At 40.4% G+C, this 26,737-nt stretch overlaps 2 protein-coding genes across 4 annotated transcripts; both read right to left on the bottom strand.

The window, feature by feature from the left end:
- Positions 1–882: 882 nt before the first annotated feature.
- Positions 883–15,166, bottom strand: srl (sarcalumenin). 3 transcript variants are annotated; one of them, XM_026325858.1, is made up of 8 exons: positions 15,088–15,156; positions 9,129–9,207; positions 8,338–8,433; positions 7,695–7,790; positions 6,744–6,779; positions 5,377–5,493; positions 4,791–5,024; positions 883–4,679 (listed from the first exon to the last, which is right to left on the bottom strand). In XM_026325858.1, the coding sequence occupies exons 4-8, from the start codon at positions 7,741–7,743 to the stop codon at positions 3,868–3,870; spliced, it is 1,248 nt and encodes a 415-aa protein (XP_026181643.1). In that variant the 5' UTR covers positions 7,744–7,790; positions 8,338–8,433; positions 9,129–9,207; positions 15,088–15,156; the 3' UTR covers positions 883–3,867. The 3 variants fall into 3 exon arrangements, with proteins under 3 accessions (XP_026181643.1, XP_026181641.1, XP_026181642.1); XM_026325856.1 differs by lacking the exon at positions 9,129–9,207 and having other exon boundaries at positions 1,561–4,679; positions 15,088–15,166; XM_026325857.1 differs by lacking the exons at positions 6,744–6,779; positions 9,129–9,207 and having other exon boundaries at positions 1,561–4,679; positions 15,088–15,166.
- Positions 15,167–16,760: 1,594 nt separating this feature from the next.
- tfap4 (transcription factor AP-4 (activating enhancer binding protein 4)) lies at positions 16,761–26,009 on the bottom strand. The gene is made up of 7 exons (XM_026325847.1): positions 25,678–26,009; positions 21,810–21,975; positions 21,583–21,681; positions 21,318–21,488; positions 21,038–21,187; positions 19,938–20,105; positions 16,761–19,796 (listed from the first exon to the last, which is right to left on the bottom strand). The coding sequence occupies exons 1-7, from the start codon at positions 25,764–25,766 to the stop codon at positions 19,644–19,646; spliced, it is 996 nt and encodes a 331-aa protein (XP_026181632.1). The 5' UTR covers positions 25,767–26,009; the 3' UTR covers positions 16,761–19,643.
- Between the last annotated feature and the right edge of the window lie 728 nt (positions 26,010–26,737).

Genomic DNA, 26,737 nt, shown 5'->3' with positions numbered 1-26,737 from the left:
GATTAAACAAATGTTTTCGGATAATTTATTTTGAAAAAAACATCTGCGCTTCCAGTTTGTGACTAAGGCAAATTGACGCCGCTGTTTGACGAGCAGAAGGAAGGAGAGAGAGGGCAGACTACTGAAGCTTGGGATTGAAAACTGTGGAGGTGCATGCACACACTTGCGAGAAAGAAAAAGACTGAGAGGTAGCTAGCACGTATTTTGGGGAAGGGCGGGGACGTCTTTTGACCGCAATCAGCGCACTTCGTCCTTCTGCTCCAGGCTAAACCCGTTTTTGTTTTCACCACTGTACCATTCGCACTCATAATAAAGATTAGGTTATTATATCTTATTCGGGTGTTAATATCTGTCCTGAGATGAGCAGAAGAAAAACTAATCCCCCTCATTAGAAGAGCTAGGAATATAATCATTTTATAGAAAAGCCACCAGAGACCAAACATCTTAACTGGAGGTCGTTAACTGCTCTAGATTCTGAATGTGACTGGATGATGGGGGACTGATCATGCCGAATTAAACTCTGCACAAAAGGCAATTTAGTGTTTTAACCTACAACACAATAATATGGCATTTTAGAAAGTGCATTGTAGATTAATAAAGATGCTCCAACTTTGACAGAAAGGATAAACAGTCACCACATGGGCTTCATGGTTGAACTGTATATTGAGAGGATCTCCAAGAAAGAGTGTGCACACCCTTTTCCTATGTATCTGCAAGTGGGCAACAAGATCATGTTTTAATTAAAGGTATAAAGAGAATTATTTCATATTTACATTAGTTTGTGATTCATACTATTTACTGAATATATTTAATAAATAAATAATATTGGGTCTGGGGACCAGTAAGCATTGTAATAAAATGAGTTTCCATGGCATAGATGAGTTTCAAGCACAACATTTTATTTAGTGTGTGCATGTGCCATGATAGCATCAAGAAAATTGTGGTTTTTCAGTGTACACATCTATTTACATAAAGCTCCAGTGTGTTAACATAGTTGCTGTTGGACCTCTGGCTGGATTTATGCATAAAAAGACTTTTAATGTTTCATTACTTATCATAAGCTTAATATCTTATTTTCCCCAATGCAAGCTGATGTCTTCAGAATCACTGTAAAATAATGTTTGAGGAAGAATGCAAATGCACTCATACAGAACATGCTAAGTCTATGTTCAAACTCTTAGTGCAAAATACCAAAACTATTGCCATTTCCAGCACATACACACTCAAATATAAACTCCATCCAACACACACACACACACACACACACACACACAATCTCTCCCCACCTCTAGTCACGACAAACTGCTGGTGCAATGCAGCTGCAAGATAAAACCAGCCTTTCAATCACAAAAGTCAGACACTGGACTATCAGTGTGTTCAGACTGTTGACAATAAGGTGTAACAGAGGGAGAACACATGAGTGTAGGTAGAGATGTGCTAGAGAGAAATATATGTAAGAACGACAGAGAGACATCAAAAAAGAAGGAAAATTAGCTAGGAACAAGTTTTAACTCTGTTTTCTTGATTAAGGACTGAACATTTTTAATCAGAATAACCACAAAGTTTCACTACCTAGCCAGAAACCTTTATTCTTGATGATCAAGCTTCCAAAAATTGGGCCAAAATTAATTTTAAATTTATAACAAAAACAAAAAAAAAAAAGTTAACCAACAACTACTTTAATGGGACACACATACTTTCCAGTTCTAAATCACAGGTAAATTAAGATAACTGATACTAAATTTATACCAAAAACACAACCACACAACATCATTCCCGAGCTATCGCCCCCACTATACACTGTCGCCCCCACTATACACTGTTGCCATGATGAGTGTTGGTTAGTGGTCTGTATAATTTTGTACACTTTTACACAGCACTCTCTAGTGGGCATGATCTGGATCTGCAGTGTAAACATACTAAACACGTCTTGTGGAGCACACACACTCAGAGAAATAGAGAAAATTAAGCAAATGTGAGCTTCATTTGAAGTTTGTTTGTTTATTTTTTCTTTTCCATTATGCTTCAGATTTTAGTTGACTCTTCACTCTGGGGTTAGTAAGGGAGGACAACAAAGAAGTGGAAGTGCATTTGTCTATTAGTTAACTTGGTGCTTTTGGAGCTGTAGTTGTTACGACCTACAATTGGATGCATTTGAAGCGGTAGCTTGATATTTTGGTAGATTGGTACCACTTGTAGCTGAAGCCAGCAGCCAGTTAGCTTTAGCATAAAGATTGGAAATTGGGGGAAACAACTAAAATGGATCTGTCAAAAGGTAACAAAGTACACATATCTGCACCACCTAATTAGCACATTAAATCTTATTTGCTTAATCTGTATAAAAACATAATTTTAGGAGGAGTGATGTGCTGGACTTTGTAGAAGACTGGTGATAAAAACTGTTTTGAATAAAGATATTTCAGAAAAATGTTGAACTATTTAAAGTAATTTAGCTATTTTTTTGCATAGTATTGGGAAGTTCATTGAGGTAGGCTTTCGTAACTCACAGCTCGAACTCACAGCTCTGACATGTGTCAGTCCAAACCACTGTGCGTGTAGGGGCCTGTATTTGGGGCTTTTTTATTTACACAGAGGTCAGGGGTCAACTCATGAGTCCTCGACTACACCTTTTCCTATATTAGGTCTAGCCCGCTTTTTTTCGAGCTAAGAAATCCACAGTGATCTACTATCACAATCTTGCAGTGAGGGTTTGTAAAATTTTGCAACATGATTGGTCAGTGCACACACCAGTCTACTTCAATGCCCATTTGAAAAGTTTACACAGAAAATCAATAAATATCTTTCTAACCTGCAGAAGAAATTGCAGAACAAATGGCTAAAGACAGCTATAATTCAAACACATCCCACACGTGTTATCTTTATGGTCATTGAGGTATAAAAGCCAGGAAGCTTATTGTTGAAGGAAAACACTATTTGTAAAGATATACTGGATTTCTGCCAGTCTGGCAAATTAATAGAAGCAAAGAGAAACAATAGGAACAGTGAAAATGTGAAGCAGAAAGAACATACCCACCCACACTGAAGACTCTGGCCCTTGAACCCTGACCTCTGCTTCCATCACATTGCTCATTTCACAGGTTGTCAACAACCAAGACTGATGAGCAGATAAAACTAAGAAAAAGGGCATATTTGTTGCATGAGAGGGCTGGTTTAGGTGTCAGTAAATAATACTTGCAGGTAATAATACAAGAAGGAAAAGACATCACATCTTTTAAATAAGATGTGATGTCTAACATGCATTGTTATTGTTAATCTGTGTCAAAGGTGTGGATGACTACCCAAACAGAAAAGACTTTGTATAGCACCCACAAAAACGTCTGAAGCATAAGGAATTGACCTGCTGCAATGCAACTGTCAAGATTGTACAACACAAATTTGCAACTCTTCTTTACACCTTTTCGGTTTTATTCACATACAAGGGAGATGGTAATTAGACTGTTTTCAGTCTCTGGATTTTTTATTTTTTATCTGATCTTACTTATTTTTTTCCATTTCTGTTTTTTATCATTACTTTCCAACACCCATATCCCAGACAGGCCACTTTGATTGTGCAAGGGAGAGAGGAGGGTGTTTAAACAAAATTCTGTGATCACTAGCATCTTTTCATTTCTTCAGCACTTGTGTCCTTAAGCTGCCTTATCAAAGACTGACCCTCCCCTCCCACTGTCATCCTCACTCCCACAGTCGCTAAATGCACCACCCCATATTCTTCAGAGGAAAAAAACAAACACTAATCTCCTCTCCTCTGTCTCCTCAACAATAAAAGCATTCTGATAAAAGCAGCGTTGACTTCCACCAGACCCCTTCTCTTTCTCCTTACTACTCCCACTCAAGTTATTGTGTTCCTCAGTTCTTCCGGTAGCGATTCTTTGGCTTCTCACCACAGCCGGTAGCCTCACAGGAGGACAGACCAGGCTGCTTGCCAGAGTTAATGCTGCTCAGAAGGGCAGGCAACTCATTGGTGATTGCCCTCTCAATCTTGTCCAGCAGACAGCCTCCCATGTAGGAGCACTGAGCTGCCAGTGGCTTGAAGTTGGTGACCGGGTTGATGCCAAAGAAGTCACGGTAAGCGTCACGGTTGGGCAGGTCAAACTTGCTGACGTTGGTTTTGGCCAGGATGGATTTGAAAATGTAGAACTTGTCTGGGTCATCCACAATCTCCTTGAATACTAGTTCAGGGTCACTGAAGAAGCTCATCTTCTCTTTAAATGTCTGGACGTAGCGGTCCACCAGCAGGCTGTGGATGCGTACACGGATGCCATGCTGGCGAATGAAGGCAATCTTGTTCTCCATGCGGTTTTCAATCACCTGGTTCAGATCTTCCAGGAGGGAGATCTCTTCCCGCTTGAAGAGCTCACGGCTGGTATCAGGCGCATACTCATATGGCCAGAAAGAGCTGACATAGACGCGAGGAGGTTCAGTCACATTTATGAGAGGAGCCAGGCTCCAGAAGAGTGCGCCATAGACTCTCATCAGGTCCTGGGTGGCCAGGCTGTCAGCTTTGTTTAGGATGATGCGAATCTGTGACTCACGACCCTTCAGCTGCCGGAAGAGCATCTCCAGCTCCAGGCCGACATCCAGCTTGGTGGGGTCAAACACCACAAAGATCAGGTCAGCACGGTCAATGAACCACTGGCAAACATCATTGAAAGGATATCCTAGACAGATGAAGAGAAGCAACTGTTACCATTACACACTGATGTTACCCAGCTGCTTTGTATTTGAATTGTGGTAAAAACGCAAACTGAAGGTAAACATTTCTCCTTCACCTCTCTCCTGCTGCTTGCGGTTTTCAATGATTCCAGGTGTGTCCACAAAGGTCACACGTTCCAGCAGCTTATGGGGCATCTCAATACCAATCAGCTTTTCCAAAAAGTTTTGGCCGAACTTCTCCAGGGGAGAGAAGGAACGAGAGCTGTCTGCTGCCATAACTATACCCTCAACAGAGCGGATCTTCTCTCCATGCATAATAACAGTGAACTCAGAGGTAGTAGGCTCAGCTCCTAAAAATAAATAAAAGAAGCAATAGAAGGAGTGATTGGAAAACTTTGAAAAAAGAGAATGTGAATAGGTCTACACTGAACACAGACCTCCATAAGCTGTCATGGATCTAATTCAACAAAACCTGTGGGATCATATCTGCTGTGGTGGCAACTACAATGACATCCTCCACTCACACACTCCAGCCTGACACGTTTAGATAAGGCAGCTGCCTCTCTAATGGTCTTGAGGATTTATGCCAGCATTTTAGGGTTGCTTCATCCATATGGAGTTATAGTGCAAAGGGTTACATCATTTAACACTGTACATTGATACATAGCACCAGTGAAACACTGTACATTGTCTGTGACATACCTGTGTAGAGCTGATAAGGGCTGTCATTCAAGCCCAGGAGGTAATTGATCATGGAAGACTTCCCTACACTCCAGGGTCCCAGGAACAGCACCATGGGTTTGGAGGTAATCTCTCCATCTGTTAGGCAAAGAGAAACACAAGTGATTAAAATCTAAGCACAAGATGACAAACAACCTATCAAGGTCATCCCAAATTTTATTTAACAAAATGATAACAATCATACTGAGATTTTATTTGTTGCCACTAGGAAAAGGGGTTAGGACTTTGAGTTGTTGTATTTTGACCTGTTACCAAAAAGCAGTTGTTTTTGGGATGAGCTACATTTAAATACACCAGGAAGCACAATTTCAGTTCGGAATAGCAATGTCACTCTTAGCCCAGCACTAAGGAGCACTTTTCAACACTTAGAAAGGAAATAAAATAAAAGATGGGCAAAGAAACACATTGAAGCTGTTAGGCTTGCTTAATAATACAAGAAAAATTTGAGAGAAATGCTACAGACACATTTCAGTGACACGTGACAAAGCAGGTCTGTTACTCTAATATAAGACACAACACGGCAAGCCTTTCGGAGCAAGCTGTGCGTGTCAGCAAGCTGCCATGTGTGCTGTGAGTGGACATGGTGTCTGGTAGGTAGGGTGCAGGAAAAATCTGTCATAGTCTAAACCTGACTAAATTCTACAAAAGAAAGGTATAAAAATATAAAGAAAAGAAAGAAAAAGCAAAGAGAACAAAAAGAAAACACAAAAGAAGAACATCAATAGAAAGACTCCTTATGCTAATGGATTTTAAATTTACCATAACAAAAATATACAGAATATAGTTTGAAGGAAAGTCTGCCAAACACTGAACACCCTTCCCCACCAGTGTCCTCATTTATTCCTGTGTCCTTTGCTGAAGCCAGAATTGCACATGCAACCCCCTCCACGTATCTTAGCTACGACACCAATTCATGCTTAGTCTTCAGATAATTACTGTACATGAAGTACTGCCTAAACACTAATGAGCTTAAAGTCTATTATGATTGTTTTGTTTCTATTTCTTCCCTTTTAATTCTTATTGAATTGGATTTTTGTGTGAAGAATTGTGGAGTAAATCAGGGGATAAAACTGCAGTTCTCCATGGGTTGAGAGCTTTCACCTGTGGATCACTTTGGCCATGCTCCAATCAGTGATGCTGCATCAGGTGTTACCAAAAGTGAAATACTGAATATTTGATTTTTTTTTTAACCCAGAGAAAGCAGAGAAGTATTTATATCTAAGTGAGTCACAAATGTATGAGGACAAATGAAGGGGAAGGAGGGGGAGAGATCGGGGCTGAGCACTTCAGGCAGTGCCATGCACAGGTAAGTTGCCACCCACACCCACCTGTGGCTGAGTCCCCCAGGGTTCGTCCGGGGTAGGCTGTTAGATGAGGGGAGCAGGGATGGGAGAGAACAGGAAAAGGGGGAGTACAGAGAAGTGAAGGGAATAGGAGGTAGAGGAGAGTGAGGAGAGCTCAGTGAGGGTGTGAGGTTTCTAGAGGCAACGGGAGGGGTAGAGTAACAATGTGCATGAATGGGTGGGAGATCTTCACTGGAATCTAATTCCATATTTGACCTAATGTGTCAAACATGCCCGTCTGTGAATGGATGTGTGAACAAGCAATAAGACAAGTCTTCATAGTTTTCATCCATTCAGTTTCATGTTTATTTTGAGGCATGACACAAGTGGTATTCAACAATTCATGCATGCTGAGGCTGAAAAGCCACAAGAGGGCAGCCTTTATTTGATTTGATTTATTGCATTGTTCTTGGTGGTTCAATGTGCAGCTTATAGTGATGAGTTTACAGTGAAGAAGCAGTGCACAGTGCAGAGTCATATACAAATCAAACATGACAAAATGAAAAACAAATAGAAGAAAAGGGGAAGAAATTGTTTAAAGTAGCATGAATATGGTGATCTAGACAAAGATCTTTTTAAAAGGGGCCAGCATTGCCATATATTAACAGATAATTTCAGTATAGGCAGGAATTTACTTTATATTCAATATGAATGGGTAATATAGTTTCTTATACAATTTTAGTGCTCTATAGGGCTTAAACATGACCTTATCTCTAAAGGTTATCTTTTTATTTCAAACATCCAGTTTCAAATATCACAGGTCTCTGAGTCCAAAGAAGAAGTGAAAAAGTTTGAAAAGATGCTACTCTTATATACCAGCGGTGTGAAGATAATGTGTATGTACAAACAGGTCAACAAATCAGACACCGAAGAAACTCAAACAGAGAACCCACACAACAGAACAAAGTGCAGACACAGCCAAGGGCTCAATGATACCTGAGATCTCATGCTGCCTCAGCTCATTGTACTTGTAGGCCTGCTCCATCGGCTTGATGGATGTGTGGTAAATCTTCCGTAACCTCTGTAGAGCCGCTGGAGGACAAGAAGAAAGGGAAGCATAATGGATATGTTAGAAAGAAAATTACTAGGAAGTTTGCAGGGCAATTTGATAAGCTACAATAAAAAGCAGAGGAATTAAATCTTTAAAATGAAACAATATCTACTTGGGATCTTTTGTTACATATGAATGAGTAGCAGGTGTATTTGAAAAACTTTTAGAGACAAAAAAAAAACTATCCAGTCCAATACAGGGACAAGCAACAATTAAAGTCAGAAAAAAGCTTTATGTGACTAACTATTTTGTTATCTTTCCTATTACTGTGTTAATCATGCAGATTTTTTTTCAAATGTTAGTATACATTTCAGTTTACTAACAATTAACCTTCCTTTATTATGTGTTATCTAAACAATCAAAGCTTAGAAAGATATTTACTATTTAAAACAAACTTGGGGAAATGCAATCAAAAGAAATTACAATACTCAAATACTCAACATACTCCACTGAGCTAACTTCAGTTGATCAAATCAGAGGCAGTCTAAGCACAAAGCTTAACACTTCTATTCATTCATTGATCCACACCTGCATAGTCTCCTGCTTTTTCCTCAGTTGCAAGACGCAGTGTCTCGTCAATGTGAGATCTGTCTCTGAGAACGGAGGTGAACTCTTCTTCTTCTTCTGTAAAAACATTAACAAAAGGTATCTTTATTGGCTTTGAAAAAGAAGAAATAGAAATAGACTGTGGAAGCATAGAGATAATTGGATCAGACTTTTGCATTGGATGTCAAAATAATTTTCAGACATAGCATAGATTTGAGTTGTCTCATAATTAAATGTTTGCAACCTTAAGCTTTAGTTCATCTGTAGCCCACTGCACACTAAATGCATCATCTACTGTGCATAGACTTTTCTATCACTTTCATCTATCTTTCTGTTTTACCATTATCTTCATGTAAGAGTGGCCACTGCATGATAGCACCAGTGAAATGTTCAAAAAGTGTCTGGTATGAATGGTAACTATCTGTGTATGAATAAGTGATATTTGGTGCTGATTGCAGTATGGCAGACGTTATTTTACATTTCCCTTTAGATGATATTTCTCAGAAGAGCCACAAAGACCATGGGTACATATAGTTATCCCTTCAATCATTTTCACTCTTACCAAATATCTATTTCTGATTGCAAACAATAAAATAGGAAATTTATCAGTTTTAATGTCATGATGCTTAAACAAAATCTTAATCAAAATTAATCATTGCCACTCAATGTACATGTGTGGTAGTTCGATGAGTCTTCATAGTATGTTTATGCATGTGTGCGTGTGAGAGAGAAAGAGAAAGAGAGTGAGAATCCAAAAGAACATATCTGCTCACCAGCGTGTCATGTCCACTTTTGAACATCTTGTTACTAACAGTTGTTAGTACAATCCAGTCTTAATTTAGAAAGCAATCACTGAAAATAAGCACAGTAATTTGTTTGGCATCACCATGAGTTTTATGACAAGATAAGAGCGACACAGAGGGAGTTCCCCAGGTTCATATTGGATTGGGTGCACTTATCAGTGATATAATGTGCACAAGACAATGATGTGCAATCCTGTGTCTCTTCTATATTTACCCACCTATCACAGACTAATCATGTGGTGAGGCCTGTCTTTGTGTGCCCAGGCACAGACCACCCTGTAATGCCTCCCACACAGTTTTGCTTCAGACAAACCTGCTACGGCTATGAGCTATATATAGGAGCAGCTAGGACGTCTCCCTTAATATCCAAGTTATCAGAAACTCCTCTAGTAGAATAGTTGGGTTATTCTAAAGTATTTACAGCATATACATTATTAGAATATTTTAAGTTGAGGTTATAGAAGCTGTCAGGTGGTTGATTGCAGCCATTAAATCAGGCTGTGAAACACACATTGCTGTGTCGAGATAAGCAGCTGGTTTTGGTTGAGGTGAAAAGTAGAAGAGATTTGGAGATTACTTAATTACTACTAACAGCTTGAAACGCTATAGTGTACTTAGAATTTTACATATTAAATTAATATTATTATTACATACCATTGTTTTCTATACAGAATAATAAACTACTAAGGCCTATCAGTGTGAGAAGACTTGACCATGTCAGAGAGAAATACTGTCATGACATCCTGCACCTTAACCTGGAGTGCAGCCACTGGCCATGTGGCAAGTGACTTCTAATGTTTCTGGCTAAGAGTCAGAATTGCACGTTGCATAGGCCAAAACCAATGGTGCATCAAATGACAAGTAAAATCATCTGTAGGCCAGTTTGTTTACTAGCCTGAAGCAACCTTGTTTATTTTAACAGACCATGGTCTTTAAGACACAAATACCTTTGGATACAGTAAAACGATCTTGGCTCAATACAAGTGTCTGCCAACTGAGAAATCCAAAGTGCAGTTTCCATCAATCAAAACTGTGCACAGCAACTCCTACAACAATATATTGTATAGATTAGACTTTAACTGAGGCACCAACAGTTGCTCCTTTGCCTGAGTGGTAGCAGTGCCACACACTGCATGGTTAAGGAACAACGCAGAAGTGATGATTCTCCCCGAGTCAACCTGCTAAAAATAAGCATGTGTAATGTTGCTCCCAGCACGGTACAAGAACAAGAGAAACCAAAAGGTTAACAGCCGGAATAAAAGGAGAGCATGAGTAATGCTGCAATCTCTAAAAACATTCATAACCTAATCTGTAGCTGTTGCTTTGTTTTTGGATATATAATAGGCTACATGTTTTGTATTTATTCTCAAGAAGGTACAGTCAGTTGTGGTGACAGAAGAGACATGAAACAACAATTATCATGATGAAACAAGAAAAATGTATGTTATCATTTTAAGCATATGAACTAATGCCCCATCATGTCTCTATGCTATTGCTCAACTCTATACACTGAATTACAATAAGATAAAATGTTGAAAATAAATTTAAATGCATTCAAAATCTGATGCAGGTCACATGGTCACTACATGAGCTTAAAGTATAGCAATAAGTGTCATTTTACAATTCCAACACTCAACACAGGTTAGCTGCATGTTAAATTAAGCCAAAGAGAAATCTAAACAGGATGGGATGAATTACAAAATCTTTGTAAGTGCAATAGAAGCCGCCTCACCAGTGGACAGGTGGGATGATTCAGCTTTGAGGCTGAAGAGGCTTTTTAGGAACCGATCCCATCTTCTTAATGTGACAGCGCAGTGCACAAAGCTTACTCAAGCTATTGTAACGTCACTCATCACTCAGAAAAGTCGTGTCTTTTAACACTAGCCTCTTGAACGAGTCTTAACTGCTGTGAACTTGTTAACACCTTCCAATCCACTAAATCCATGATAAAGGGCCTGGGACAGAGCCCCACAAAGATCAGAGAGGCAGTGTTGCCTGTGAACAGCGGGCCTTGCATCAGTGCTCAAAATTAACCCTGCAGGCGCCAGGGGAGTTCAACCCCAGATGGCTGCACCCAGAATCATGTGTCCTCACTGAGACCGTTGCCACACGACCTTCCCTCAGTTTTGAGAAACATTCTGACATCATTGACACATCCTGCAAGAATGTGCAGCCTACCACAGTCTCAGTGGCAAGTCATGCATTAACTACAACTTCATATGTGGATGCTATTCAATCAATCATCGGGAATAATGTCAACCAGTAAGTGTGATACTGAAACTTTGTGAAAAGTTGCAGTACAGTTTAAAGGACACCCTGTGGTTTATTTCCTCAAATATTTTTGCAAAAAAGCTTCTATATAAATCCTGAAATTGAAGTAGATGTGCACATACCAGCAGGATTTGTGTTATCACAAATTGTTTAGTGTTTCCAGTATTAAATTGACTGAAAACACAAAACTAGGTCATAACCTTCTATTTATTTACGTAGACAAGCATGTGTGAGATCATATGCACATGCTATTCTGTGTATTTGCATTGTATATATTTGGGGTCATGTTCTGTAGCAGCACAGTGCAAGTAAATTGAATGAAATCGTACATGTCCTTCTGAATATTTATGCTAAATAAGTAATAACCCCATATACAAATTGTCATGATTCTTCTAGCAAGGGTCAAAGGTAAGAGAACAGTCCCAGAGTATGTGTAAGGCGCGGTGAGAAGAAGCCACAGATGGCAACAGGTGGCACAGCTTGTGGACTAGTACTCCCCCATAGTCAGAAATAGCCCCACAATGGGTCAGAAAATGGCCAGAGGAGGGGCCAGCATGGCTGCCTCCTATTTTAAGGTTTTGACTGTTCAGTCTGGAGACTCTACATGCCACTGAGCTGAGAGTGTAATGCATAGGCTAATCAAGAGAGAGCTACTGTACCAGGACCAAAAACAAATACAATACTGATAGCTGGCAAATGAAGCACATTATGGTTGTCCTTGTATCTCAGAAATGCAATTCAACCACAATTCCATTTCAGTCTTTGATACTTTGTCATTACTTTCACACTATGTTCTGTATGTGCTTGACACAAAAGGTCTTCACATACAAAGGCATCAAACTTTCCAGACCAAAATGGTTTATAGTAAAACAATAAACATCACTGGCTGGGTGGTCACTGGCCCTTACAGACCATCTTGTGTGACCACATCCAGATTGTAAGTCCTCTGAGGGGTCACTGACAGCTAGTCATGTGGAGTGAAAGGCTCCAGGGCAAAAGAACTTTACACAGAGGTGTTGATCTGATGCTTCAATCCCTGCTCTCCTGTTCAAGGGCCAGGAAAGGACGTCAGGTTCCCTTGGGACTAGGTGGAGGCTTGTCTTAAGGAGGGGTAACGCAGTAGTAGTAAGGTAGTTCTGTATGATTGGTGTGTCCCTTCTACTACTACCAACAGAGGGATGTCCCAGACATGCCACATGCCACCACAAGGGATCACATGGATACAGTGAGCCTTTAAATTTCTATCTCCCCTCTGCAAAGTGAAGAGGCCAAGAATGTTTTTACTGTATTAATGATGGATAGTATTACCACTCAAGTATAAACACACTGGTCTGAAGAACTAGCCACAAAGAGGCTGTGATGTATTTGTATATCAGCAAAGTGGAAATCTGTTTGGAGCAAAACGTTCTGCACATAGCACTGTTTCTGTGCTGACTCTCTGTTTGTAGGTGTTGCATCTTAGCAATGTGCTGTGATTATATTTACACTGATATCATCCTTACATTGTATTAGCAGTTGTAAGGCCCTTTCACACTCCAGCCCCATAGTTTCAGTCCTTGTTTGGTCAGTCAGGGTGATTCACACACAACCTGATTAGTGTAGTGTTTCTAGTATTAATATCACAGACATATAGTTAGTACAGTAACCTGTGTTTATCATAAAACTGCTAAACACCTGCAGGTAAATAACTGTAATGGAAGAGTTAGATGAGCTATGTGAGAAGCAGTCCTGTTGTATTCCAGGTGTGATGACTACTACTACTACTGCACCCAGGAGTAACGATACCTAGTCATATAGTGAGGGCTGCAAAGAATTATTACATAAAAAAGACTTAGGCCCTGGATACTATGTCCAAAATGAATGTTTCCTTACTTTACATCATTGTAAGTAATTAATTAATACAGTGCATGCTGCTGATGAACCAACTGGCTTCAGTCTTCAAACACAACGTCAAGATGACCATGGTGTTGTTTAGGCTCTGCTGCTGCCTTTTGCTTTATTTTTCATAGAAATTATACGATACAGTGGTAATGTATGTTTTTTGGACTAAAAGTCTGCACAGCCCAAAGCAGTCAGAGCCAACCTATGATAAAGTAATATCAAATTGATTTCACCTTTCAATTACCCTGTCTGCTGCAGAGTTAGCTGTTTCAACAGAATTTCTGACAATAATTGAACCAATCAATCAAGTAATTACACACTATCTGGCAAAGATTCTCATATTTGTCTGTAACCTGTAGGTATGTGTACTATGCAGGAAAAGTCAATACACATTACACACATGCAATGAATTTCCAGACAAAGGCCACCAAAAGACACCTGCATGGGCCTGCAGAAGGCGTGAGTTGCAGCCACAGCCTGGCCCCAACTAACTGGAGAATGCATGCCCCTACAAGGCCAACTGCTGGGAATAAATTGTGATTGTGACAGTGCAGAGTGACAGCAGCTGTGCAGTGTATCTAAAGGGAAGCGTGGGGCTGGGAGGGGTGAGGAGTCAGGAGGGAACGGGGGTCGAATGGAGGGAGGAACTGTAGTGAACAGTGTTGGGTTTCAGGAGGCCTTCCAATCTTAGACACCTGACAGCAGCTTGGAGGCTTGGCCCTGGGCTGTGGAGCTGAACGCCCCGCCAAGGACGGACAAGGGTGACAAACAAGGGTAACGGCAACCACTCAGAACCAGACCAACAGACTAGTCCACATTTTTAGAATGGTTAATCTGGGAGAAGCTATGTCACTATGACATTTAACTATATGAGTACCATGTAACAGTATTTATTGCAAGACTCTTATGGCTGTAGTTGATGATGCTATGGATCATCATGGGAAATGTTGCCCCCTGTAGGAATTTCTGGAGTAACTTTTCCGAATCAAATTGTAGAAGATAAACTTTAAGGATGAAAAACAAGAAGACCATAATCAATGAATCCTAAAGTTAAACAGAGAAAAAGCTTAGTGTCTATTCATGCTGCCACATGGCTTTTCTCCTCTCCTTGATTAGAGTAAGACTTTCCATCAGCTGTTGCCAGCTGACATGCTGTCAGTCTACAAAAGAAACTGAGCTCTAGTTTAAGTAATTCTCAACTGCTCTTAATAAATACATGTATAATATTTGCTCATACATTAAAAGTTGCAGCTATTAAAATATTGTATTTGTTTCGGTTTTATCATTAAAATAACGAGGTTGTACTTAAATCAGATTTAATGTGTGTCAGTCATTCATTTATAAACCAAGACAGATTTTAAATAGACGTCCAGGGTGGCAAAGAAAAACCAGGATAACATTTCTGTATCTATGTCTGACAGTCCTCAGCTAGTGTCCTCATGACTATTACTGTCCCCATATAATCTGCTTCCAGAAGTCAGTACCATTTTTAAAGAAAGTGCCACACAATCAACGCAAGAATAAATCTACTTTCGCTCAAAGAATAACCCTTTTCCTGATAACAATCTGATTCAGAGCATCTTCATCAGAAGAAGAACTGTATTATCAAACTGAACAGAGCAACAGCATTAATTAAACCATCCTCTAAACTTCGACCATGTCACCATCATTCAGTAGCAGCTGTTGTACACAAGCATATGTAGCACCCACAGTGCACCACTCTCTATAAAACAGGGGAAATCTAGCTCACATTTTACCTAGAATGCTCGTGTCTTACCTGCTGTGGCCTGCAAAAGAACCAGGCAGAGGAAACAGCAGATTGAGACCATACCCTTCATGATGGCTGCCAGGAGAACTCTGATAGTCACAGACACTATATATACTAAGGCAGGAAGGTTAAAGGGCATGCAGAGAGAGGGGGCGTGGTTCAGAGAGGACCAGCTGGTGCAGGGGCTGAGTTTTGTGTTGTGGGAGTCATAGCATGTCACAGAGACTCTATGTTAGAAGCAGCTGACTCTCCTTTTTAGAGAGGTTGCAGCGTGGTTCTCGGCATCAGTGCACCAAGACCTGTCCCTGTCTATTAATGCTGAATCACTTTCATTGTTGATCATTTTACATTAAAGAAAAATTCTAGCAATAAAACTTTTCACTGCTTTAAAAGTAAACAGATTTTTATATTGGTTTGATATGATCAGTCCAAATCTGAGGGAAGTTGTATTTTAGGAAAAGTTCAAAAATATAGGAAATATATAAAAATATGGGCCTCAAACAGATATGTACCAATTAATCACATAAGAAGTGAATTTGTGAACTTAAGAGGTGTTGGCATAGGCAGTTTACTTTAGAGATAGCCAAGCTAGTTGTTTCAATTGCTTCCAGTCTTTATGCTAAGGTAATCTAATTACCTCGTGCCTTTGACCTTTGCACAATTTTTTTTCTAATTAAAAAAAAATTAATTTTTTAATAAATTGTTTTTTCACAACAAAGAATGATGATCCAATGATAGATACGCTTTAGTTTATAGCCTTTTACCAAAGCAGTAAATATACTTAAACATTCACAAGAGCCTGTCATTTGAGGGAGCTGACAAACTCCTATTCTAGTAAGGAAGATACAGTGTTCACTCAGCTGCCATGTTGGCCAAGTTACAATCATAAGAGTGTGAGAGAGGAGAGGATGAGCGCTGAGGAGAGGATATGCTTGGAACATAAAGACTCCTGAGTCTATCCCTTACACAGCTAAATGCAAGGCAGATTATTGCTTTATCACACCCGAGCAGACATGCTGTGGTGTGATAATCTCACAGTTCCTCAGGAATCAACATCTCAACTGTAAATTAATCCCCAAATATGGCAGGAATTTCTTACTCAGGCAGAAGGTTCTTACTCGAGCATGTCCAGCCCATATGAATTGGAAGGGAAGCGTATCCAGACAGTACAGTAGTACAACATGTTGGTCTGTAAAACTGCCCTAATCTTGAGTAACTGCACTGGTGGTAGGATGTGGTATTGAGAGGCCTGATGATTTGTGTAGGAAACCCACGCATTTAAAGAGCTTTTATTAATTCTGGGGAATATTAATTCTTCATTAATTTTAGATGACAAATAGGCCTGTCAGGACTCCCAGATATCAGAACCAGATATTTCTGAATGAATGCATGAGATGTTTGTCAGAATGACAATAAGAGATGCCATCTACTGGTCTGGGTCTACATTCAACTGTCACGGGGAAGGTGCTTGATCTTAATTTAGCAATGAGCTGGGGGGGGGGGCTTAAAATCTCATCCACCAATCGGGAATAAACACTTGTGCATCAACTGTACTGCTTGATTGACAGACGGCCAGTACTGTACAAAGACAAATTCAGCTGGTTATGTCATTACTGCTATAAAAGCACACTAGGTCAGAACAGACAATTAAACAGAAAAAAAGAGACATCAACAAGAGCCAATGTGTAAAAAACAAAGTACAAACTTTTATTATTCTGTCTTTACAAAGGCACAAGCCTCTTTATCCCCAAAACATTTCTCATTAAAAAAAAAAAAAAAAAAATAGCTTCTTGATGACCATATGCACCAACAGGTCTAACAAAAAAGGAACAGAGAACAAAGAAAAGCAGACGGAGAGGAGCGAACTGAAAAATGTGAATGGAGACGAGTGACATTGACAATAGATGAACAAAGACAGCATAAAAGGTTGCAAAAAAATAAAAATGGGACAAGATGTCGGAGAACAGTACATGGAATAAAATGGGGATACACAGCTGTGCGGTTTTTACTCATAACCTCAAGAGCTTCAGCTGAGGAGATGCCCATTTGTACAAAAGAATGAGGCGGACTCCAGTATACTACAGTAAGTGCTTTGTAATCTTGACCCATTTAGTGATCCCCAGGCACACCCTACTCATCTGGCAATGATATGTCCATGTAACGTTTCCCAACACACAGGACAGAATGTAAAACACATATGCAAATGAAACCGTTCTGGGATTTAGCAGAAAAACTATCAAATGCAGATACTTTGAGGAAAAAGCCAAGGCTCTACAAAAAGCAGAGCACAAAGAGCACATTTTCAATATCCAGGAAACCCCTTCCTATAATGATAAGTACTGGGAAAATGTCCCACAATTCAATTTGACAAACGTGTCACAAAGCAGCTGACATCAGTATTTTCTTAAAGGGCAATTCCATGACAAAAATCATGATAGATGTAGTGTGCTCAGTTGAACACAATCTGTCCAGCAGTTAAAAGCTCTAGCTATTCATTGATACAGGGAGGCTAACAATGAGTTCATCACTAAATGCAAATTTAAACTAGCAGTGATGTGTCATAAATGCAACTGTAAATGTCAGGTTTAACATTTTATAAGTAACCTGACAGGAAAAATTAGTAAAATCTTATGGAATGTCATCATTTCATTGTGGATTTTCCCCACACATCTGATAATAGTGCACACAAAGGGGCAAAGCAGCTGCAAATCTACATGTATTTTGAATTCTTAAGGAGTGAAAAACGATCAGGAGCATTTGAATGTAATTAGCACACCAGCAACCTGCTTTTGAGGCAAACACAAAAGAAACAAGTGAATTAAACAAAACAACTGATAATATATAGATATATTCTAACACACCCCAGGTGTTTATAGGCCTGTTTGGAAGTTGAGGTGAAAACCAGAATTCCAGTGGCCACCAAACAGCCCAGATCAAGTGTTCAGGTATGTCTCAGACACCAGGGCTGTGTTAAGGCTGGCTTCACAGTGCCTCCCTGCACCCACAGGCTATTAGTAAGGCAAGCTGCTGCCTCTCTCAGCTACGTATCATAATGTCAATCTGCTTAACAGTTCCTGGTATAATAACACATTTAAGATTAAGATCTAAGCTGAAACATGTAAATATGGTACACTAGACAAAAAAAAAAAAGAGCAAAAGGACAAATGATCTATGTAAGGAAATGCATAGAGCATGTATGGTCTACCCAGTCAATTCCATGACACATTCAAACAATTTCACTGGGTATTTTCCTCATTTGTAGCATACTCTGCTTTGATAGATGTCCTAACATTTGGACGAGAAATCAAACTGTTAAGGGCTAAACAAAAGCAGCCCTTAAGATTAAGAATACAAGTGATTGTATGTCAGTTGTGTTTGTATGTGTGAGAGTTGTGCACACATACACATGTGCCTTAACTTCAAGGCAACAGCAGTGCTGTTGCAGACTACCAGAGTCTGGGGCACCTCTAACACCCTGCTGATTCAAAACGCTGAAGGATACACATGCACACTGTTGGAAATTGCCCACAGATTAGCTTATCTAACAAGCCAGTTGATTTTATCTTCAAGACGGGAATGTGCCAAGAAATGTCAAAGCACTTTTTTTTTTTTTTTTTTTTAAATCTGGTCATGAGTAAAAATAATATGCCAAAATACATATGTAAGGACTACTGGGAACCCAGCCCAGTAAAAATGGAAACAAACAAACAAAAAAAAAATGAATCGAGCTGTGAACCAGTAAGTGCACTCTCTCCTCCCAAGCTTCATTTCATTTCCTGTGAGCACCAGTCAGATGTGAAAACGGCTTTCAAATTCCATGGTCCTTTTTTGCCTTTTTCCAGTACAATCACTTCAACTCATGGGCTGAGGGAGACTTGGAGACACAAAACATTTAAAAAAGTGGACTTCACAACCTAAAAGGTGGAACCTTTGAGACAGCCTTATAAGCTCAGCATCTGTCCAAACAGCTCAGATAGATCAAGAGAGAAGGTGGTTTAACAAACAAAACGAAAACGCTCTGGTGTAGGGTGATGATGCCACATTGGTGGGATCTTCATTGACTTTGTCTCCTGTTTCGCAGATCAGTCACATGGCTTCAAGGACAAGTAAACAGAACAGTCCCAGTGGTTAATGGAGATATTTTTTTTCCAAAATTTGAAATTCTTGCATCCAGTATGAGAGAGCGTTTATTTATCAGTCAGTGAAGTAGTCATTCTAATAATGTTTCTACAGATTCATAAGCAGACAAGTTTGAGTGTGAGAGTAAGATAGCAGGGGGTTAGATATAAGCAAGAGAGAAAAGATGCAGGAGAGGCTGCATGAATGAGTGTCTAAGTGTAAACATATTCGGGCTGTCTATCCACGGTACAACATGTAAGAGAGTGTGTGTGTTACAAAAGGAAAACAAAAGACGAGTGCTTCAATCTATCAGCCCTAGTAATGTCCACTGAACAAGAGTGCTGTGGGTTTATAGCCTCCCATAGCCATGGTCTGACTGGGCTTTTTGTGTATATGCATGTGCCTGTATGTAAGTGTATACTGTGTGCGAGACTTCAGGGATGAACTCAGGGCAGTGAACAGTCGTCAGGTCCGTCGCTGTTCGAGGCTGTGTCTGAGCCTGCTGTATCGGACAGAACTCGACCTGAAGTGACAATGACCGCCCTACGCTGCTCTTCCTCACAACTCTTCCCCTGGGTGCCCTCAATGTGCTGGATTGCCTGGAGAAATGGGGAAGAAGGCGGCCAGAGATCAGAAGTGAGTGACAATAGCACCCTCTAGTTTTCAGATCTGAGAAGATTTTTCAAAGTCCCCATGCAGGATTTTCCCTCCCAAAAAAGGAACTATTAAATTTGTCTTACTTGAACGATAGTGTCCAGGTTCTGTCGAGATGTGGACACTGTATTAATAACTGATGCTGGGCCCATGGTTACCACGGTGACATGGTGGGGCTGGGGAGTTTGGACAGGTGCAGGCACAATAACCGTGGCATGGTGTGTCGGTGCAGGAGGGGTAGCTGGGGCCAACACCTGGATGAAAGAAGCATTTTTTACACTTAGTATTTGTTTAATAGTTTGGCAAAGTTAAAATATGATTTACAGCACTTTTATTTATTTCCAGTAATTTATTGTTTGTGAAATACATTAGAGATAATAATTTGAGGTCATTTAACTCAGTTTACTTTGGGAGTCTCAAAGTCTCACATAGCTAAACCAAAGCGTATCTATCATCTTCCACTACCAGCACCCGGCTGTCACTAGCAGTAGATGGGCAGACAGCACCCAGCGATTGATTTGGCATCATGTTCAGTTTGGGCTGGCCTGCAGAAACAGAATACTGTGGCTGTCAAGGCAGGGGACAGGCACAGCACAATGATGTGAGAGCTGCTCATTTAACACACTGTAAATGTGTCTTAGTTGTTGACAGCTCTAACTCCGGACATGAAGGGGACTATTACATGTGACTATGTCAGTGTGAAATCTACAGCACACTGTGATTAGTCAGATTTGCATATGTTTTATAATGCAATATGCTTCAACATGATTGACTCAAAGTTCTAAATCTTTAAAGCTACAGAGCGGGGTGGATGAGAATTTGGTGCCAACTTCCTGATGAAGTTAGACTAATGAGCCCAAAATAAACGCTGGTTTTCAAAATAGCCTGAGCAAAACTGGCCTGTCTGCCAGTGGATTACAACAGTTTATGCCATGTGACCATTTGAAAATATGGGAAATTGAAAATAAGATCAAAGAGGCATGAGACATTAATTGGGAAACCTTTAAATCTACATTTGACAACTGCCTGTTTTGTCTTAGAGATATCTTCATAACTCTATGTAAAAAGCTCTAAGTTAGCACATATACTGGACTGACCAGTTACAGAAAAAAAAATTATCAGCACAAGCACAATTCTCAAAAGAACTTCACTGTTTACATGTCAAGCAGGCTCATATGTTTCCAACCTGTGGGCTGTGAGCCGGAGAAAGGTCCCTCTCCAGCTGCTTGTTCTGCTGCAGACGAACAAGGTTCTGTGTTTGGGCCTGTTGATCCTGGATGTGCTGGGCGATTGCCTTCAGTTTCTCTGGATACAATTGAGCATCCAGGGAACGCATCTGACAAACAGCAGGAGATTAAAGCATCAACTGCACGTCAAAGCAATATTAAACACTGGGTTTATCCAGACAGGGTTTTAGACTTTAGAACTTGGTAGAATTGTGTTACATGTTTTAACTGCTCCCTCACCTGATCTTCCAGCATCATCCTGACTGACCGCTCTTTCTCCAGTTGTTGTCTCAGCTCGATCATCTCCCTCCTCAAGTCTTCAGTCTTCTCCTCCTCCAGAATGTCTGGTGAGCCAATCCCTTCATCTTTCTCCTCAGCACGCCTCCTCTTCGGAGAGGAACCACTCAACTCCTAGGGAGAGCAAAAACAAATTAGAATCTGTTTCATACAGAGCAGCCTGCTGATGGCTTTGGTAACAGTGGGATTTGGCACAGTGATGCTTTACTTGTATGATTCGTTTGAATTGACTGTTCTGCTGCAATAGCCGTGTCTTCTCCTGCTCCAAATTAAAAATATACTCTGCTGTCTGTTGCAGAATGGCAGCCTGGGGAAAAAAAGAGAAGAATAATTTTGTTACACATCTGTCACAAAGGTAAGTTAAGGTCATTAACAGCTGCAGCAAACTCCTCATCCAGTTCAAATCTCCACACATCATTGCTGTTTATGACCCACCTTGCTGAGCTTCTCTCCATCGCTGTGTGGGATGAGAGTTTTAAGTGACTGGAATCCAGCATTGATGCTCTGCATACGCCGACGCTCGTTGCTGTTGGCAATCTCTCTGCGAATTCGCCTCTCTTGGTCACGGGCTGTTTCTGGGGTCAAAGGAATGTTGGCCAGACTGGGGGAAAAGGAAGAATGAAGGTAAGTGAGTTACTTGGACAAAGCAAGAAAATAAGACCATGTTGAACATAAACACACTTACACTAGAAATTTCCACAAGTCAATAGACATAATGAACAATACGTTCCTACAAATTAATCTTAAAATAAAATAAAACCTAAAATATTACCAATGCCGCATACACTGAGCAGAGAAACCCTAACTTGTTGCATACATTAGAACCACACAGGATAATGGTAAAAACTGAGTTTAGATACTGCTACAGAATATATTTATATATACACAGTATCTCACAGAAGTGAGTACACCCCTCACATTTTTGTCAATAATTTATATCTTTTCATGTGACAACACTGAAGAAATGACACTTTGCTACAATGTAAAGTAGCGAGTATACAGCTTGTATAACAGTGTAAATTTGCTGTCCCCTCAAAATAACTCAACACACAGCCATTAATGTCTAAACCGCTGGCAACAAAACTGTCCTGTTAAACCGCTGTATGGTCTTGGCCACCATGCTGCAGCTCAGTTTCTGGGTCTTGGCAATCTTCTTATAGCCTAGGCGTCTTTATGTAGAGCAACAATTCTTTTTTTTCAGCTCCTCTGAGAGTTCTTTGCCATGAGGTGCCATGTTGAACTTCCAGTGACCAGTATGAGAGACTGAGAGCAATAACACCAAATTTAACACACCTGCTCCCCATTCACACCTGAGACCTTGTAACACTAACGAGTCACATGACACCTTGGAGGGAAAATGGCTAATTGGGCCCAGTTTGGACATTTTCACTTAGGGGTGTACTCACTTTTGTTGCCAGCAGTTTAGACATTAATGGCTGTGTGTTGAGTTATTTTGAGGGGACAGCAAATTGACACTGTTATACAAGCTGTACACTCACTACTTTACATTGTAGCAAAGTGTCATTTCTTCATTGTTGACACATGAAAAGATATAAATTATTGACAAAAATGTGAGGGGTGTACTCACTTTTGTGAGATACTGTGTATATATAAATATATAGAAAGGTATTAGGAGAAATGCATCCTCAGATACTATTCAACCAATCCCTTTTGTTGAATATTTTTGGATAATTGCATGTTTTCATGTATTCTTTTTTTTTTTTTTTTTTAGATGAGCCTGAATTACCCTCCATCAGCCTTTTTACTGCTACTTCAGTTAGTACTTTCCTTCATTTCTCAGAATTATCTTAATTCTCACTTAGTCAAAATGTATTCTGTCCATCAAAAACCACTGGTGATATCAGAATGAGGTAACCAAGACACCATTCTGTGTTGTGTGGTTGCTATTCATTTTAACTGTACTCAACCTCTACATATTAAAATTAAACTGTCTACATGGCTGGACACAACTAACAGAGCATAAAACCAGCATTATAAGTTCTGCATCCTGCAGAGGTAGGGGAAATTTTAAAAGACTTTTAAAAGACTTCAAGCCCATTTTGGCTTGATTCCACCTTGTTCAGCAGACACAGAATGTGAGTTTGGACAGGATTTTGTCTGTTTTTCAATCACAGCTCTTGCTTTAAAAACTTTTGGGGCATGTGCAAGTATCCTCATGTCAACAACAGCATATCCACATTTCAAAAGCCACCTTACAAGTACCACCTGTGGTAAAAAGGTATCTTTCTAGTGGACGCTTTGCTGCTAATGCTACTTGACTATTTCTGAGTAATTTGAGCAGCACAGAGTCTGTAAATGCTCCCCCTCTAAAACTAGAGAAAAACCACTATATGCAATATGTTATAATTCAGTTGAGGGGAAATTCTGAGCAAACTTCCTCTAATATCCTTTGTACCAAGCTCAGTATCCCTCTCTAGCCAAGCTCTTATCTGTACTGACTCAGCTGCCTCAGTGCAAACACTGGGAACAATTGTGCAGACACAGATGAGAAAAGGAGTGTGTATGTGTGCAGACACACACAATCACAGAAAAGACACACACTGCAGCAGCACATCCAGCAAACACATCCACTGCCAAAACATGACCAACTGGGTCTGGACCTCACCATATCGCACTAAAACAAGCCACTACAGAAGTACAGCCTGGGTCCAATTGAGAGCAAGTTAAAGCTAGAAACAACACTTAAAGTACACAACTGACCAGTCACTCAATGCATCAAAGCATAAAATGATTCCACAGTTATATAGATCATTTTTTAAATCAAAAATAAAAATCGTAATAGTTACAGCTTCTCAAATAGGCTGACATGTTGCATTAATGTGTGTGTTTTGGACTGCTGGTGTGGCAAAACAAGGCATTTGGAGATGTCACGAGAAACAAAAGGGCATTTTCTGACATTGTATAGTCTAAATGACAAATCAGTATATTAATGGAAAAATATACAATAGTTGCATATAAGAATAACAAACAATCAGTTATAGGGCTGAAATTAAAATGCAAGCAATTTAATTATATTTATATTCATCCATTAGGCAATGTAATATTAACATAAAAAAATAAAGCTTTGAGAGTTACAGAAAGAGACTTACACTGGCTCATTTTTATTAATGGCGCCAGTGAGTAAAATGGAGCAAATGCTATTTTCTGTTAGTTTTAAGTTCAATAAAAATTTTTAGTCAGTCTTAATTTTTTTGTAGATTTACTTTAAAAAAATGCCAGATGCCACTTTTAAAAAAATCGCAAAAAAGGGACTACATTTCCCAGATTGCTCGCGTCACTACCAGTAGCAACAGCAGCATATCCCTCCGCCTCCCTCTTCAAACAGGGTTGCGGACGTATCGACGGGCCTTCCGTGATATACACACCCCCCTTTTTAAAAACACCACTTTAAATTTTCTTTCCTTCAAGCGAAAGCCAAATGTCTTTTTACCTAAGCAAATGTGTTTAGCAGCCCAAATCAGCGCCTTGTGTTGGCGTAGCGCCCGTCACCACCTCCGTGCTCCAAGCAGACTTTTCGTGTCCTCCGCCATTACAACAATGCGGCAGGCAGCATGGCAGAGGTGCGGGATGAAAAGACGCAGTGGAGGCGACTCGATCGCGCCGACAAGACGCACACAAACACCAGCAAAACTGTCGCCATACTGAATAGGGACGATTTTGAGAGCAGCTGTACATTTTCACGTTAGGAGTGGACATACGCGGGGTGCCACAAACAGGAAACAAACGCCAGAGCCCATCATCACTTTTAGCACAAGCCACAAGCATGGCCGCACTACCCACAATAACTTCGGATCGCTCTGAGCGAAATCGGCAACCCCCGCGATGTGTGCGGCAAAAATAGACCCTTTCACACCGTATGCCACTCACTTGTACAACCTCCACCTTTCTTAAGCAAACCAAATCACGTATGGGTGACACTGGGGAATAATTTGAAGATAAATAGAGCAGGGATGCGCTCTGGAGCGGAGTAGCAGCGTGGTGTGCACAGAACCACGTGGTTTGTGTTTGTTAGCCACAAAAATCATCGATTTCTCAGCCAAATGTGCGAAATAAGATAAAAGGGGGATGCTTTAGTTAGAGTCGGATCCCCCGCCTGCTCAATCGCAATATAATTTCAGTGTTTAATGATCATTAATGCCCGCAGCTCCCCGCGAGTGGGTCGTGTACACAATAACACATCGGATCAAGCATGTTGCCTCAGCGCCGTCGCTAAGTGCGTGTACTCCAAACAGATGACTTATAATAATACACAGCGTGCTGGATGAAGCGCAGGTATACACACCTACAAAGACCTCCAATCACTTCTTTCTCCGTTTTCCTGAAATGTTGCAAAGAGGGCACCTTCTGAGCTGGCACCATGAAATACTCCATGCTTGCCTCTCGCCAGTTTGGTTCACCTTAAAAAAAAAAAAAAAAAAACAGAAAACACTCTCCGCAGGATAAAAGAAAAATTATGGCGGTCGTGAGCAAAAATCCCGTGATCCGACACGGGTTAAATCCCCAAAGAAATTATGATCCCCCGTCTGTGTAATGTAGTAGTTCCAGGCTGCTGAGAGTTGTAATGTTACTCGACTTCCAGCTGATGGGGTTCCCTCGTTGTGTGTGGCGCTCTACCTCTCTCTCTCTTTCTCCCTCCCTCCCCCTTTGCATTCTCCCTCTGCATGATCGTGTGTGTATGCAGCTGATCGGATGGCTTTCAAGGCGGGAAACAGCTGGTAGGAGTCACACACTGCACTACCAAAAGCCTCCTTCCGCAGAGACTGGGGACTGCATGTAAACAAAGGACTATTTAGCGCACAAATACACCGCCAAGAAAACGCACACGTGACGTTAAATGTGATTAAATGCCTTTAAGAGGAATTACAACAAAACAATGACAAATAAGATATGACAAAAACTGCAGTATAGTTAAAGCAACCCCAAGTCCCTCGGAAAAAATACAGTATTAATCGTAAAAATCTTCCCCACTAATATGACTCATTAAATTAGCCTGCTTTGTGTAAAGAGGCCCTATAATGATCAATAAAAGCATTGATCTATTTGAGATGAAAACAGGTAGCCTGGTTATATAGCACTAGTAGTCACTTTATAACCATAATCCACATCAGTATTGCATTGTCAGCTAAGACCCATAGACCTATAGTAAATAAAGAGAAGTACTACTATAGGGGCGGACACTCCAACAGCTGCGATAAGCGAACAACAGGGATCAGCTGACGAGCTGGCAGAGCTGCACAGCAACAGCGCACCGGGGAGGGCTTTTAGGGACAGACTGCTGGCTGACACACAACACGGCCGAGCGTGTATGTGGTTCACCATTTTGGATGTAACACCGGTAGTGC

Source organism: Mastacembelus armatus, chromosome 8 (assembly GCF_900324485.2).
Source record: "Mastacembelus armatus chromosome 8, fMasArm1.2, whole genome shotgun sequence".
In the NCBI taxonomy this organism is placed as follows: domain Eukaryota; kingdom Metazoa; phylum Chordata; class Actinopteri; order Synbranchiformes; family Mastacembelidae; genus Mastacembelus; species Mastacembelus armatus.
The sequence above is the reverse complement of the archived record's forward strand: the minus strand, read 5'-3'. Positions and strand labels throughout refer to the sequence as shown.

Coding starts and splice junctions, on each gene's coding strand:
- srl (XM_026325856.1), bottom strand. CDS start 15,148: ATGAAGGGTATGGTCTCAATCTGCTGTTTCCTCTGCCTGGTTCTTTTG. Junction 5,494..6,743: donor CCTGGGGGACTCAGCCACAG/GTGGGTGTGGGT, acceptor TTTGCCTAACAG/ATGGAGAGATTACCTCCAAA. Junction 4,680..4,790: donor CCGCAAGCAGCAGGAGAGAG/GTGAAGGAGAAA, acceptor TCATCTGTCTAG/GATATCCTTTCAATGATGTT.
- tfap4 (XM_026325847.1), bottom strand. CDS start 25,766: ATGGAGTATTTCATGGTGCCAGCTCAGAAGGTGCCCTCTTTGCAACAT. Junction 21,682..21,809: donor ATGGAGAGAAGCTCAGCAAG/GTGGGTCATAAA, acceptor TTTTTTCCCCAG/GCTGCCATTCTGCAACAGAC. Junction 21,489..21,582: donor AATTCAAACGAATCATACAA/GTAAAGCATCAC, acceptor TGCTCTCCCTAG/GAGTTGAGTGGTTCCTCTCC.